The following is a 16,994-nucleotide window of genomic DNA, read 5'->3' as shown; positions in this document are numbered from 1 at the left end:
TGTGCGAAGTACACAATAACCTGTGTGTGTGTATATATGTCGGTTCCACGGATATCTCAAGAACGGCTAGTCAGACTTCAATGAAACTTGGTACATAGATGTCCTTAACAATGTACAGAATTGAGTTTTAGGATAAAATCTGTGCATACTAATTACATAATTTGCATAATAATGTGACAACCTAATTAGCCTGAAGACAATGCTAATGACCTGATTAGTTTTAGAACAAAATCAAGCATACCAATTGCCTAATTTGCATAATATGCTATCATCACATTTCATTCAAATTTGGTATATATATGCTCACGGATAATAATCCACAGATATGATTAGTTAAAGTTGAAAACCATGCATATTGATTATCTAATTATTATTAGCCAATCTCTGATATCTCAAAAATCAGATTTAAATTGAACTTGTGATGAAGGTTCTCTGGAATAAATTAGACTGCAAACCACAGATGTACAATCAAATTTATTTTCTATGAGTATTATAAACTTCAATTATGTGGATCACATTTCCAGGTTCAACTAGTTGCCATGCTTCTTGTTTGAAAGGTGAATCTTAAATTTTGAATTCATTTTTAATACGCCTCCAATACTCTCAGGACACAGGAGTTCTTTCTAGGCTTTTTTTTTTTTATTTTTCTATACAGTACCTTTGCTTCATAACACATTTATAATAAATTGCAAATACTGATCATCATCTCTCATTCAAATTCAAATATTTAATAGTGATTGGCTCAAAAGCTAAACTGTGTTCATACCCATAATGCACACATACCTTTACAAAAGTAACCCACCACTTATTTAAAATGAGGTACTGTAAAACATGTTGAAAAAGCGGCATGCAATTTTAGCGAATTGTAGTAAAATGACATAATAGCGAAATGTTGATTTCGCGAATCTCTCTTGTAATTTCTTGTTTTCACAATACTTGTCTGTCACATGCCAAAAAAAATGCGCAGTTATCACCTCCATAAAAACAAAGAAAAACTGTAAGTGTAATTAGGAACCGCCCCAGATTTTTATGTTCCGGATTACACTATACAAATCCCCAAGCCTTGGCCATTTTGAATTTATAATAAAGTCATTAGCGACATCTTGCATTAGCGAATCAGTTCTCTCGCTAAATTCGCTAAAAAGACATGCTTGCAAAAAGAACATGTTTTACAGTACTTCCTGATTGGATAATGTTGAACTAACTTGTTAATATTAATAAGGACTAATGTAATGATGTCCCAATACCAATTCTGGATTGGGTAATTTGAATTCTAATATTTTGATTTAAACATACTTATATCACTATTGAGTCAATTTGTGCACATGTGTTATCAAAGTTTCTTTATTGGTATGTTTTTTTAAAACCCTATTGAAATATACCTTATAAGAATGCATTTGTAAATTTGTAACAAGAACTCCAGTAACAACTGTTTTTACTTACCTACTCATAGGAATAAGAGCCTCAACATTTTTTCTGATGGATGGGTTCTTCCATGTCTACAAGGGAAAAACCACAAATGCTGAATTCAGCAGTAATTACAGGATTATTGGCCAATGTTGTACACACTCTTTGATTTTGTTATTTACCATTTCACTAAATCGGGTCTGAATAAGTCCTGGTGCTATACAATTTACTCGGATGTTTTTCTCACTGCATTCTGGGACAAGTGCTTTAGTTAAACCTAGCAGTGCTGTCTTGCTGACTCCATAGGCCCCTATCATCTGAAATGAATGTCATGATATTATTATATTCTTAGATGAAAGTTACAATATATACTAATGAGAATGGAATGTGAGAGTTATTTTTCATCTTCATATCTGAAGAATTTAATTCATTTATAGAATTCTTACCTTTTCTAGTGTATAACCAGAGAGAGAAGATATCATTACAATATTACCACCACTAGAGAAATGAAAAAAAAATATGTTAAATGTACGGAGGTGATATTTTGAAAATATTATATACACTGCGTGTGTACAGATGACATTTAATAGTGTACATTACAATATAGAAAAATATACTATAGAGTAAATTACACAATATAATGGATTGCACAACACAAAGGATTACATTAAGAAAAAGTACCTTAAGATTAACTCACCCACGCTTCTCGATATGTGGAACAATTTCTTTGATCAATAGAAATGTTGCTTTCACATTAATATCAAATATCTGTCAGACAGAAAAAATAAAATAAAATTAGCCAATATGTGATTAGCTGATATAAGGTTAAATTAGCCAATATAAGGTGGGTGGTCACAATGGTAACTGGTTAGGGGTGTATATAAGATATAAGGTGGGTGGTCACAATGGTAACTGGTTAGGGGTGTATATAGGATATAAAGTGGGTGGTCACAATGGTAACTGGTTAGGGGTGTATATAGGATATAAGGTGGGTGATCACAATGGTAACTGGTTAGGGGTGTATATAGGATATAAGGTGGGTGATCACAATGGTAACTGGTTAGGGGTGTATATAGGATATAAGGTGGGTGGTCACAATGGTAACTGGTTAGGGGTGTATATAGGATATAAGGTTGGTGATCACAATGGTAACTGGTTAGGGGTGTATATAGAATAGAAGGTGGGTGACCACAATGATAACAATGATAATTGGTTAGGGGTGTATATAGGATATAAGGTGGGTGGTCACAATGGTAACTGGTTAGGGATATATATAGGATATAAGGTGGGTGGTCACAATGGTACATGTAACTGGTTAGGGGTGTATATAGGATATAAGGTGGGTGATCACAATGGTAACTGGTTAGGGGTGTATATAGGATATAAGGTGGGTGGTCACAATGGTAACTGGTTAGGGGTGTATATAGGATATAAGGTGGGTGATCACAATGGTAACTGGTTAGGGGTGTATATAGGATATAAGGTGGGTGATCACAATGGTAACTGGTTAGGGGTGTATATAGGATATAAGGTGGGTGGTCACAATGGTAACTGGTTGAGGGTGTATAAAGGATATAAGGTGGGTGATCACAATGGTAATTGGTTAGGGGTGTATATAGAATAGAAGGAGGGTGATCACAATGGTAACTGGTTAGGGGTGTATATATGATATAAGGTGGGTGGTCACAATGGTAACTGGTTAGGGGTGTATATAGGATATAAGGTTGGTGATCACAATAGTAACTGGTTAGGGGTGTATATAGAATAGAAGGATGGGTGATCACAATGGTAACTGGTTAGGGGTGTATATAGGATATAAGGTGGGTGATCACAATGGTAACTGGTTAGGGGTGTATATAGAATAGAAGGATGGGTGACCACAATGATAACAATAATAATTGGTTAGGGGTGTATATAGGATATAAGGTGGGTGATCACAATGGTAACTGGTTAGGGGTGTATATAGGATATAAGGTGGGTGGTCACAATGGTAATTGGTTAGGGGTGTATATAGAATAGAAGGAGGGTGATCACAATGGTAACTGGTTAGGGGTGTATATAGGATATAAGGTGGGTGATCACAATGGTAACTGGTTAGGGGTGTATATAGAATAGAAGGAGGGTGATCACAATGGTAACTGGTTAGGGGTGTATATAGGATATAAGGTGGGTGATCACAATGGTAACTGGTTAGGGGTGTATATAGGATATAAGGTGGGTGGTCACAATGGTAATTGGTTAGGGGTGTATATAGAATAGAAGGAGAGTGATCACAATGGTAACTGGTTAGGGGTGTATATAGGATATAAGGTGGGTGACCACAATGATAACAATGATAATTGGTTAGGGGTGTATATAGGATATAAGGTGGGTGGTCACAATGGTAACTGGTTAGGGGTGTATATAGGATATAAGGAGGGTGGTCACATTGGTAACTGGTTAGGGGTGTATATAGGATATAAGGTGGGTGGTCACAATGGTAACTGGTTAGGGGTGTATATAGGATATAAGGTGGGTGGTCACAATGGTAACTGGTTAGGGGTGTATATAGGATATAAGGAGGGTGGTCACATTGGTAACTGGTTAGGGGTGTATATAGGATATAAGGTGGGTGGTCACAATGGTAACTGGTTAGGGGTGTATATAGGATATAAGGAGGGTGGTCACATTGGTAACTGGTTAGGGGTGTATATAGGATATAAGGTGGGTGGTCACAATGGTAACTGGTTAGGGGTGTATATAGAATATAAGGTGGGTGGTCACAATGGTAACTGGTTAGGGGTGTATATAGAATAGAAGGATGGGTGATCACAATGGTAACTGGTTATGGGTGTATATAGGATATAAGGTTGGTGATCACAATGGTAACTGGTTAGGGGTGTATATAGAATAGAAGATGGTTGACCACAATGATAACAATGATAATTGGTTAGGAGTGTATATAGGATATAAGGTGGGTGGTCACAATGGTAACTGGTTAGGGGTGTATAAAGGATATAAGGTGGGTGATCACAATGGTAATTGGTTAGGGGTGTATATAGAATAGAAGGAGGGTGATCACAATGGTAACTGGTTAGGGGTGTATATATGATATAAGGTGGGTGGTCACAATGGTAACTGGTTAGGGGTGTATATAAGATATAAGGTGGGTGGTCACAATGGTAACTGGTTAGGGGTGTATATAGGATATAAAGTGGGTGGTCACAATGGTAACTGGTTAGGGGTGTATATAGGATATAAGGTGGGTGATCACAATGGTAACTGGTTAGGGGTGTATATAGGATATAAGGTGGGTGATCACAATGGTAACTGGTTAGGGGTGTATATAGGATATAAGGTGGGTGGTCACAATGGTAACTGGTTAGGGGTGTATATAGGATATAAGGTTGGTGATCACAATGGTAACTGGTTAGGGGTGTATATAGAATAGAAGGTGGGTGACCACAATGATAACAATGATAATTGGTTAGGGGTGTATATAGGATATAAGGTGGGTGGTCACAATGGTAACTGGTTAGGGATATATATAGGATATAAGGTGGGTGGTCACAATGGTACATGTAACTGGTTAGGGGTGTATATAGGATATAAGGTGGGTGATCACAATGGTAACTGGTTAGGGGTGTATATAGGATATAAGGTGGGTGGTCACAATGGTAACTGGTTAGGGGTGTATATAGGATATAAGGTGGGTGATCACAATGGTAACTGGTTAGGGGTGTATATAGGATATAAGGTGGGTGATCACAATGGTAACTGGTTAGGGGTGTATATAGGATATAAGGTGGGTGGTCACAATGGTAACTGGTTGAGGGTGTATAAAGGATATAAGGTGGGTGATCACAATGGTAATTGGTTAGGGGTGTATATTGAATAGAAGGAGGGTGATCACAATGGTAACTGGTTAGGGGTGTATATATGATATAAGGTGGGTGGTCACAATGGTAACTGGTTAGGGGTGTATATAGGATATAAGGTTGGTGATCACAATGGTAACTGGTTAGGGGTGTATATAGAATAGAAGGATGGGTGATCACAATGGTAACTGGTTAGGGGTGTATATAGGATATAAGGTGGGTGATCACAATGGTAACTGGTTAGGGGTGTATATAGAATAGAAGGATGGGTGATCACAATGGTAACTGGTTAGGGGTGTATATAGGATATAAGGTTGGTGATCACAATGGTAACTGGTTAGGGGTGTATATAGAATAGAAGGTGGGTGACCACAATGATAACAATAATAATTGGTTAGGGGTGTATATAGGATATAAGGTGGGTGATCACAATGGTAACTGGTTAGGGGTGTATATAGGATATAAGGTGGGTGGTCACAATGGTAATTGGTTAGGGGTGTATATAGAATAGAAGGAGGGTGATCACAATGGTAACTGGTTAGGGGTGTATATAGGATATAAGGTGGGTGATCACAATGGTAACTGGTTAGGGGTGTATATAGAATAGAAGGAGGGTGATCACAATGGTAACTGGTTAGGGGTGTATATAGGATATAAGGTGGGTGATCACAATGGTAACTGGTTAGGGGTGTATATAGGATATAAGGTGGGTGGTCACAATGGTAATTGGTTAGGGGTGTATATAGAATAGAAGGAGAGTGATCACAATGGTAACTGGTTAGGGGTGTATATAGGATATAAGGTGGGTGACCACAATGATAACAATGATAATTGGTTAGGGGTGTATATAGGATATAAGGTGGGTGGTCACAATGGTAACTGGTTAGGGGTGTATATAGGATATAAGGAGGGTGGTCACATTGGTAACTGGTTAGGGGTGTATATAGGATATAAGGTGGGTGGTCACAATGGTAACTGGTTAGGGGTGTATATAGGATATAAGGTGGGTGGTCACAATGGTAACTGGTTAGGGGTGTATATAGGATATAAGGAGGGTGGTCACATTGGTAACTGGTTAGGGGTGTATATAGGATATAAGGTGGGTGGTCACAATGGTAACTGGTTAGGGGTGTATATAGGATATAAGGAGGGTGGTCACATTGGTAACTGGTTAGGGGTGTATATAGGATATAAGGTGGGTGGTCACAATGGTAACTGGTTAGGGGTGTATATAGAATATAAGGTGGGTGGTCACAATGGTAACTGGTTAGGGGTGTATATAGAATAGAAGGATGGGTGATCACAATGGTAACTGGTTATGGGTGTATATAGGATATAAGGTTGGTGATCACAATGGTAACTGGTTAGGGGTGTATATAGAATAGAAGATGGTTGACCACAATGATAACAATGATAATTGGTTAGGAGTGTATATAGGATATAAGGTGGGTGGTCACAATGGTAACTGGTTAGGGGTGTATAAAGGATATAAGGTGGGTGATCACAATGGTAATTGGTTAGGGGTGTATATAGAATAGAAGGAGGGTGATCACAATGGTAACTGGTTAGGGGTGTATATATGATATAAGGTGGGTGGTCACAATGGTAACTGGTTAGGGGTGTATATAGGATATAAGGAGGGTGGTCACATTGGTAACTGGTTAGGGGTGTATATAGGATATAAGGTGGGTGGTCACAATGGTAACTGGTTGAGGGTGTATATAGGATATAAGGTGGGTGATCACAATGGTAACTGGTTAGGGGTGTATATAGGATATAAGGTGGGTGGTCACAATGGTAACTGGTTGAGGGTGTATATAGGATATAAGGTGGGTGATCACAATGGTAACTGGTTAGGGGTGTATATAGAATAGAAGGATGGGTGATCACAATGGTAACTGGTTAGGGGTGTATATAGGATATAAGGTTGGTGATCACAATGGTAACTGGTTAGGGGTGTATATAGAATAGAAGGTGGGTGACCACAATGATAACAATAATAATTGGTTAGGGGTGTATATAGGATATAAGGTGGGTGATCACAATGGTAACTGGTTAGGGGTGTATATAGGATATAAGGTGGGTGGTGACAATGGTAATTGGTTAGGGGTGTATATAGAATAGAAGGAGGGTGATCACAATGGTAACTGGTTAGGGGTGTATATAGGATATAAGGTGGGTGATCACAATGGTAACTGGTTAGGGGTGTATATAGAATAGAAGGAGGGTGATCACAATGGTAACTGGTTAGGGGTGTAAATAGGATCTAAGGTGGGTGATCACAATGGTAACTGGTTAGGGGTGTATATAGGATATAAGGTGGGTGGTCACAATGGTAATTGGTTAGGGGTGTATATAGAATAGGAGGAGAGTGATCACAATGGTAACTGGTTAGGGGTGTATATAGGATATAAGGTGGGTGACCACAATGATAACAATGATAATTGGTTAGGGGTGTATATAGGATATAAGGTGGGTGGTCACAATGGTAACTGGTTAGGGGTGTATATAGGATATAAGGAGGGTGGTCACATTGGTAACTGGTTAGGGGTGTATATAGGATATAAGGTGGGTGATCACAATGGTAACTGGTTAGGGGTGTATATAGGATATAAGGTGGGTGGTCACAATGGTAACTGGTTAGGGGTGTATATAGGATATAAGGTGGGTGGTCACAATGGTAACTGGTTAGGGGTGTATATAGAATATAAGGTGGGTGGTCACAATGGTAACTGGTTAGGGGTGTATATAGAATAGAAGGATGGGTGATCACAATGGTAACTGGTTATGGGTGTATATAGAATAGAAGATGGTTGACCACAATGATAACAATGATAATTGGTTAGGAGTGTATATAGGATATAAGGTGGGTGGTCACAATGGTAACTGGTTAGGGGTGTATATAGGATATAAGGTGGGTGGTCACAATGATAACAATGATAATTGGTTAGGGGTGTATATAGGATATAAGGTTGGTGATCACAATGGTAACTGGTTAGGGGTGTATATAGAATAGAAGATGGTTGACCACAATGATAACAATGATAATTGGTTAGGGGTGTATATAGGATATAAGGTGGGTGGTCACAATGGTAACTGGTTAGGGGTGTATATAGGATATAAGGTGGGTGGTCACAATGGTAACTGGTTAGGGGTGTATATAGGATATAAGGAGGGTGGTCACATTGGTAACTGGTTAGGGGTGTATATAGGATATAAGGTGGGTGGTCACAATGGTAACTGGTTAGGGGTGTATATAGGATAGAAGGATGGGTGATCACAATGGTAACTGGTTATGGGTGTATATAGGATATAAGGTTGGTGATCACAATGGTAACTGGTTAGGGGTGTATATAGAATAGAAGATGGTTGACCACAATGATAACAATGATAATTGGTTAGGAGTGTATATAGGATATAAGGTGGGTGGTCACAATGGTAACTGGTTAGGGGTGTATATAGGATATAAGGTGGGTGGTCACAATGGTAACTGGTTAGGGGTGTATATAGGATATAAGGTGGGTGGTCACAATGATAATTGGTTAGGGGTGTATATAGGATATAAGGTGGGTGGTCACAATGGTAACTGGTTAGGGGTGTATATAGGATATAAGGAGGGTGGTCACATTGGTAACTGGTTAGGGGTGTATATAGGATATAAGGTGGGTGGTCACAATGGTAACTGGTTAGGGGTGTATATAGAATAGAAGGATGGGTGATCACAATGGTAACTGGTTAGGGGTGTATATAGGATATAAGGTTGGTGATCACAATGGTAACTGGTTAGGGGTGTATATAGAATAGAAGGTGGGTGACCACAATGATAACAATGATAATTGGTTAGGGGTGTATATAGGATATAAGGTTGGTGATCACAATGGTAACTGGTTGAGGGTGTATAAAAGATATAAGGAGGGTGGTCACAATGGTAACTGGTTAGGGGTGTATATAGGATATAAGGTGGGTGGTCACAATGGTAATTGGTTAGGGGTGTATATAAAATAGAAGGAGGGTGATCACAATGGTAACTGGTTAGGGGTGTATATAGGATATAAGGTGGGTGACCACAATGATAACAATGATAATTGGTTAGGGGTGTATATAGGATATAAGGTGGGTGGTCACAATGGTAACTGGTTAGGGGTGTATATAGGATATAAGGAGGGTGGTCACATTGGTAACTGGTTAGGGGTGTATATAGGATATAAGGTGGGTGGTCACAATGGTAACTGGTTAGGGGTGTATATAGAATAGAAGGATGGGTGATCACAATGGTAACTGGTTATGGGTGTATATAGGATATAAGGTTGGTGATCACAATGGTAACTGGTTAGGGGTGTATATAGAATAGAAGATGGTTGACCACAATGATAACAATGATAATTGGTTAGGGGTGTATATAGGATATAAGGTGGGTGGTCACAATGGTAACTGGTTAGGGGTGTATATAGGATATAAGGAGGGTGGTCACATTGGTAACTGGTTAGGGGTGTATATAGGATATAAGGTGGGTGGTCACAATGGTAACTGGTTAGGGGTGTATATAGGATATAAGGTGGGTGGTCACAATGATAACAATGATAATTGGTTAGGGGTGTATATAGGATATAAGGTGGGTGGTCACAATGGTAACTGGTTAGGGGTGTATATAGGATATAAGGAGGGTGGTCACATTGGTAACTGGTTAGGGGTGTATATAGGATATAAGGTGGGTGGTCACAATGGTAACTGGTTAGGGGTGTATATAGAATAGAAGGATGGGTGATCACAATGGTAACTGGTTAGGGGTGTATATAGGATATAAGGTTGGTGATCACAATGGTAACTGGTTAGGGGTGTATATAGAATAGAAGGTGGGTGACCACAATGATAACAATGATAATTGGTTAGGGGTGTATATAGGATATAAGGTTGGTGATCACAATGGTAACTGGTTGAGGGTGTATAAAGGATATAAGGAGGGTGGTCACAATGGTAACTGGTTAGGGGTGTATATAGGATATAAGGTGGGTGGTCACAATGGTAATTGGTTAGGGGTATATATAAAATAGAAGGAGGGTGATCACAATGGTAACTGGTTAGGGGTGTATATAGGATATAAGGTGGGTGACCACAATGATAACAATGATAATTGGTTAGGGGTGTATATAGGATATAAGGTGGGTGGTCACAATGGTAACTGGTTAGGGGTGTATATAGGATATAAGGAGGGTGGTCACATTGGTAACTGGTTAGGGGTGTATATAGGATATAAGGTGGGTGGTCACAATGGTAACTGGTTAGGGGTGTATATAGAATAGAAGGATGGGTGATCACAATGGTAACTGGTTATGGGTGTATATAGGATATAAGGTTGGTGATCACAATGGTAACTGGTTAGGGGTGTATATAGAATAGAAGATGGTTGACCACAATGATAACAATGATAATTGGTTAGGGGTGTATATAGGATATAAGGTGGGTGGTCACAATGGTAACTGGTTAGGGGTGTATATAGGATATAAGGAGGGTGGTCACATTGGTAACTGGTTAGGGGTGTATATAGGATATAAGGTGGGTGGTCACAATGGTAACTGGTTAGGGGTGTATATAGGATATAAGGTGGGTGGTCACAATGATAACAATGATAATTGGTTAGGGGTGTATATAGGATATAAGGTGGGTGGTCACAATGGTAACTGGTTAGGGGTGTATATAGGATATAAGGAGGGTGGTCACATTGGTAACTGGTTAGGGGTGTATATAGGATATAAGGTGGGTGGTCACAATGGTAACTGGTTAGGGGTGTATATAGAATAGAAGGATGGGTGATCACAATGGTAACTGGTTAGGGGTGTATATAGAATAGAAGGTGGGTGACCACAATGATAACAATGATAATTGGTTAGGGGTGTATATAGGATATAAGGTTGGTGATCACAATGGTAACTGGTTAGGGGTGTATATAGAATAGAAGGTGGGTGACCACAATGATAACAATGATAATTGGTTAGGGGTGTATATAGGATATAAGGTTGGTGATCACAATGGTAACTGGTTGAGGGTGTATAAAGGATATAAGGAGGGTGGTCACAATGGTAACTGGTTAGGGGTGTATATAGGATATAAGGTGGGTGGTCACAATGGTAATTGGTTAGGGGTGTATATAAAATAGAAGGAGGGTGATCACAATGGTAACTGGTTAGGGGTGTATATAGGATATAAGGTGGGTGACCACAATGATAACAATGATAATTGGTTAGGGATGTATATAGGATATAAGGTGGGTGGTCACAATGGTAACTGGTTAGGGGTGTATATAGGATATAAGGTGGGTGGTCACAATGGTAACTGGTTAGGGGTGTTACCGTGTATATAGGATATAAGGTGGGTGGTCACAATGGTAACTGGTTAGGGGTGTATATAGGATATAAGGTGGGTGGTCACAATGGTAACTGGTTAGGGGTGTATATAGGATATAAGGTGGGTGATCACAATGGTAACTGGTTAGGGGTGTATATAGGATATAAGGTGGGTGATCACAATGGTAACTGGTTAGGGATATATATAGGATATAAGGAGGGTGATCACAATGGTAACTGGTTAGGGATATATATAGGATATAAGGAGGGTGATCACAATGGTAACTGGTTAGGGGTGTATATAGGATATAAGGTGGGTGATCACAATGGTAACTGGTTAGGGGTGTATATAGGATATAAGGTGGGTGATCACAATGGTAACTGGTTAGGGGTGTATATAGGATATAAGGTGGGTGATCACAATGGTAACTGGTTAGGGGTGTATATAGGATATAAGGTGGGTGATCACAATGGTAACTGGTTAGGGGTGTATATAGGATACAAGGTTGGTGATCACAATGGTAACTGGTTAGGGGTGTATATAGGATATAAGGTGGGTGGTCACAATGGTAACTGGTTAGGGGTGTATATAGGATATAAGGTGGGTGGTCACATTGGTAACTGGTTAGGGGTGTATATAGAATAGAAGGTGGGTGGTCACAATGGTAACTGGTTAGGGGTGTATATAGGATATAAGGTGGGTGGTCACAGTGGTAACTGTTTACGGGTGTATATACCGGTAGGATATAAGGTGGTTGGTCACCAGTGGGTAAGGGTGTGTGAATTCATTATTTTCTTACCTTATCCCAGGCAGATTCAGTTATCTGTTAACAGAGAAATCATTGTTACATCAATTTGATAAACAATTGATGTGACAGAAAACATACAAAATGTCCATGTAACAAAACAGTCTAAAATTATAACTTTACAATGTAGGGTTGTAACCCCCCTCCTTTCTCTTCCTCTCAGAACAGAATGTAATTGATGTTATTAAAATAAGTGTGAGTCATTATAAACATTCATGTGTTTGTACGTGATTTATAAGAAAAAGTTACATATTACATTTCCTGTATGTAGGCATATTACATCTTGAATTGTGATTATTACAAAAATTACAGTTTGGGAATTGTTGGTATACTTTACACGATTTCATAATTCATGATTTTAGGAAATTTTGATCTCAGTTTTCATGAATGCTATACTGTTTGTAAATCATGTGTAATCACACATATTCAAAATGACCATTGTTGAGCAGTGATAAGGTGGGTGGTCACAGAAATGCTTGAGTGACGCTAAAAAATATTAAAACAATTAGAGCAAGTAAGTCTTGTTCATTCTGTCCCTTACGATGGTGAAATTACATATAAATACTGAATAACTTTTGATTATTCTATTGCTTCAATTGTGTTAGATAGTTGGCTGTGGATCCAATCAGGTTTCAGGAGCTAGGTGGTGCTACGTTCAACCAACCAATCATTGTATTTGAAAATCTGGTGTTTTGATAACTGTTTCTAACAAAGTTATTTGTAGAGGGTTATGAGAAAGTAATTACTGTGGTAATTGTTCTTGAAATACTCACTTCTAAAACTGGTCCAAACATGGGACTGCATGCAGCATTTGACACCAGAATATCAATCCCTCCAAACCTTCTCAGTGTCTAACAAGTTGTATAGAGCATTTTTAGTTAATTGATATTCACACAAAGACAAAAACATTAACTGTATTTGTTCTATTATCATCACATGCACTACTACAGAATGAAGCCCTCGTATGAAAACTCTTCATGGATTAAGTCAGACTCAAGATAAAATGTTGAGGCCAGTACAAAATCAAGCACAAGGGTTTTATCTGACTTAAAACCCACCAACTCTAAACCATTGATGTCGTATATTTAGGGAGGAATTCTCATAATTTTGGCATTTAGTGACTCCCTCGAACTATTCTGCACAAAATATATAATGGAAACAGAATAGAATATACTAAGTCCTAAGAATGTCTATTATGTAAGGTGTTGACCTTTGAATTTGTAGTAATACTGTTGTTACAAGTGAGCTATAATGATTGACTTATGAATGTTCATTATCTAATTGGAAACATCTTATATAAACGTCTCAGACAATTTATAAAAACAAAAGTCCTAAAATTTTAATTGAAAGTCAAGATTCAGAAACAGGAAACATTCTAATTGGTCGAGAAGTACTAGGTGAGTTTTAAACATAAATGTCTATAATATCATAGTTTAATGACCCAGTAGACAATGACTGACATTTTTTCAGGATTATGTGGGCTGCTATAACAAATGCGTTTCCATATAGTAGCTCATATACGATAATTGGTTTGGCCTAGAGTTAATTTAATCCATAAGAAACCCAGCATATGTGGTCTTTATAAAAAGTCATTGTATGAGAAAATAGTTGAATTTAGAACAAAATGCATTGAAAAATGCACACCACCATTATTTTTAACATCAGATATCAAATGAAAAAAACAAAATGGCCACCAGTCGGCCATTTTGAACTATTATAAATAGTTCATATTGACCACTGAATGTGATGTTTGACTTAATTTACATAGCTACTAAGTTACTAAACCAACTATCAACTACCAACCAACTTCCAATTTTGGAATAAAACAAATTCAACCCACCTCCTGTATCATTTTGTTTCTATGATCTTCTTTACCGACATGACAAACAACTCCAGCAACTTTTGTCAGATTTTCAGATTTCAACTTAGCCAATGCTGTGTCAACATTTTCCTGCTTACGACTACTTATCATAACACTGGCACCATCTTCTGCCAATCGCTTGGCAATGGCAAAACCAATCCTGAGCAAATAAAATGTGATCCTGTGGTGAAATATCTAGTATTTTTTACATGGTACAGTATATACTATACATGGAAATGAAAAAAAACATGTATTTCTTTGTGAAATTAAAATGGTTGAAAAGAAACAGCATTCACAAAGCATTTATGGGGCTGTCAAAAAATTAAACTTATTGAGAAAATCAGTCATTCATAAACAAAAAATTCCTTGCGAAATTCCTCTATGCTAGTTCAGTTGTCATTTGTACGTACCTTTAACGTACATTTCTACTTTGTATGTATTGGTATGTATGTTGCTCGTTTTTTTATCGAGTTTGCAGTGTTTTACTTTTACTTATATTCATTTCTATAGTTCATGTTCTGTTTACTTTGCAATTTTGACACACACACTACAAAAGTACCTTTTATCCCTGCCTCAAAATTGAATGGCTTATACCCCTGTCCACAGATGTTAATTGGCCAATGAATGGAGGAAATTTACCAAATGGTTTCCATAACCCAAAAAAGTGTATTTTTTGGATACATTTCATTCAAACTTGATGCACATCATTTTTCAGATCAGATTCAAAATGGCAGACTGCTGGCTATTTTTTTTTTAAGAATGTGGTACCAGAGCTGTATCTTTGACATGAATTCAGTGATCGGATTCAAACTTACATCATACATTTTCCCCCACACATGCATGCATATTTGTTCGAACATAAGATTCAAGATAGAAAAAATAAAAATTTTAAAATAAATTTATCAAAATCAAGCATTTCTTGGGTGTGTGTGGATGGAATTCATGCTTGGTACATACATTGGAAATTATGGTACCTTGATGTTCAATGTTGATTTCTTTTTCACCTCATATGTAATAATGGTTTGGTGGTCATTTTTTTATGCTGTTCCAAGCCTTATCTCTGACATGCGTTGACCAATCATGTTCAGAACAGATTCAAAATGGCTGAATGCAAATGCTGTATTAGAATTATGCATGTCTCTGACATACATTGACTGACTCAATCAAACTTTACAACTACATTTTATATCATATCATTTGCTTCATGTTTTGACTGACACAAACTCTACTGAAGAAAATACACTAGGCCATTGAAAACTAATTAAATGTTTCATAAATGTGTTATAAATTTCTCTAAATTTTCAAATTACTACAATGTGTTTTACAAAGGCATAACGGCATATATAAAAATATATAAAATATATATGAAACCCATCTATATGACTAAGATCTGGTTTCGGATTAGCAGAAATGGTATATTTTGATGCATTTTAGCATAAAAAATGGCCACCATTCGGTGATCATTGAATCGGACCAGAGAAGAATGGACGTGTATATCATGTATACCAAAATACATTATGTGTGTGTGAAGTTTAAATGCAATTGCCCGAGACGTGTCTGAGATACAGGTCCAGACGGACATAAGTTGTTAACAATTACTACTGTAACTACAACCCAGTGTCAGCTCACGTACTCATCAGCGCCACCACCGGCAGCTTACCCTTCTGTAGATGCAGTAACAACAGCTACCTTCCCGTGGAATTTGTTCGAAAAAGAAGACATGGTTAAGAGACTTAGTTGATCGTTCCGGCTAAAAGAGATAAAACAGAAGTTAATGTCTAAGGTCAGGTTTGACGTTCCGCGGAAATTGCAATCCAAATGTTGCTTTCACCACAATCTCCAGACGCCATTCACAAGCACAACCATGTTTGCTGACCTATGTCAGGTCTCATGCCACTAATTAACCAATGGCTGCATTATTTTTCTCAGGTGCTCCCTGTTTGAGGGCGTAATCACCTGGGTCAGAGGTGAGACCAACATGTGGTCTTTTGCTTACTACTTAGCGGCTGTGTACCTGTGGGTTTATTCTGTGTGTTAATGGATGTTCTAATCTTGGTGTTTTTCCAGTGATTTCTCTTGGTGCAATCCAAATACAGTAGGTGTGTCTTGTTTACCTGAGATTTGCAAGAGTTTGAGCTGGCCAACATGTTAGTTTTTTTCATATGGTTGATTACTGGCATGTTGATTTCCCATTTTTGAGCCATATTTTCAACTTTCTTCGTCATTTTCATATAGCAATCTCGTCATATGTTAACATTGTCGTCTATGGAAATTCAATTAGTGGTATGAGCCCTGTCAGGCCACAGGTTGTTTTATAGCGCCCTTTACGACAACAGAAGGAAATCACTTTGTTTCCGAGAGTGAAATTCAACGGAGATTCAAAATCACTGTAAGTAAATAAGTTTCTCGAACATTAGTAACAACGCCATTTTTTTATTAGAACTACATGGATGTATTATATTCTTCTGAGAAATCATTTTTTTAGAAGGTATAAACGGCAAGCGAGGGTATTTGGTAGCGGAAGATAAAAAAGAAGAGTAAGTTGATCTTACACTCACAAGTCACAACCACCATGAACAGTTTTCACAGATGTGCGATCTTGATTCAGTTGGATATTTGAGCCAGTTAATTCAGTTTCGGGCAGGTCACGGATCTTCTAGTGTCAGATATAAAACAGCCAATCAGATGTCCAGATTCAGCCTAACCGTGTTATAATTCTCCT

The 16,994-nt window shown here is 37.9% G+C and overlaps 1 protein-coding gene and 1 long non-coding RNA gene across 2 annotated transcripts; both read right to left on the bottom strand.

The window, feature by feature from the left end:
• Positions 1–1,644: 1,644 nt before the first annotated feature.
• LOC146742757 (uncharacterized) lies at positions 1,645–1,906 on the bottom strand. The gene is made up of 2 exons (XR_014929732.1): positions 1,854–1,906; positions 1,645–1,724 (listed from the first exon to the last, which is right to left on the bottom strand). It is a non-coding gene; the product is annotated as an uncharacterized LOC146742757 (long non-coding RNA).
• A 194-nt stretch (positions 1,907–2,100) lies between these two features.
• LOC102801913 (dehydrogenase/reductase SDR family member 4-like) lies at positions 2,101–16,185 on the bottom strand. Its single transcript, XM_085500693.1, has 5 exons — positions 15,933–16,185; positions 14,252–14,432; positions 13,185–13,262; positions 12,406–12,429; positions 2,101–2,175 (listed from the first exon to the last, which is right to left on the bottom strand). The coding sequence occupies exons 1-5, from the start codon at positions 15,992–15,994 to the stop codon at positions 2,101–2,103; spliced, it is 420 nt and encodes a 139-aa protein (XP_085356819.1). The 5' UTR covers positions 15,995–16,185.
• Between the last annotated feature and the right edge of the window lie 809 nt (positions 16,186–16,994).

Source organism: Saccoglossus kowalevskii, chromosome 6 (assembly GCF_978046115.1).
Source record: "Saccoglossus kowalevskii chromosome 6, keSacKowa6.1, whole genome shotgun sequence".
In the NCBI taxonomy this organism is placed as follows: Eukaryota; Metazoa; Hemichordata; class Enteropneusta; family Harrimaniidae; genus Saccoglossus; species Saccoglossus kowalevskii.
The sequence above is the reverse complement of the archived record's forward strand: the minus strand, read 5'-3'. Positions and strand labels throughout refer to the sequence as shown.

Bases quoted from the DNA above. Each gene is read 5' to 3' on its own strand.
- LOC102801913 (XM_085500693.1), bottom strand. From the start codon at position 15,994: ATGTCTTCTTTTTCGAACAAATTCCACGGGAAGGTAGCTGTTGTTACT. The intron at 14,433-15,932 runs GTAAGCTGCCGG...TTATTTGCTCAG, and splicing joins GTTACTGCATCTACAGAAGG to GATTGGTTTTGCCATTGCCA. The intron at 13,263-14,251 runs GTGGGTTGAATT...ACAACTTGTTAG, and splicing joins GAAACAAAATGATACAGGAG to ACACTGAGAAGGTTTGGAGG.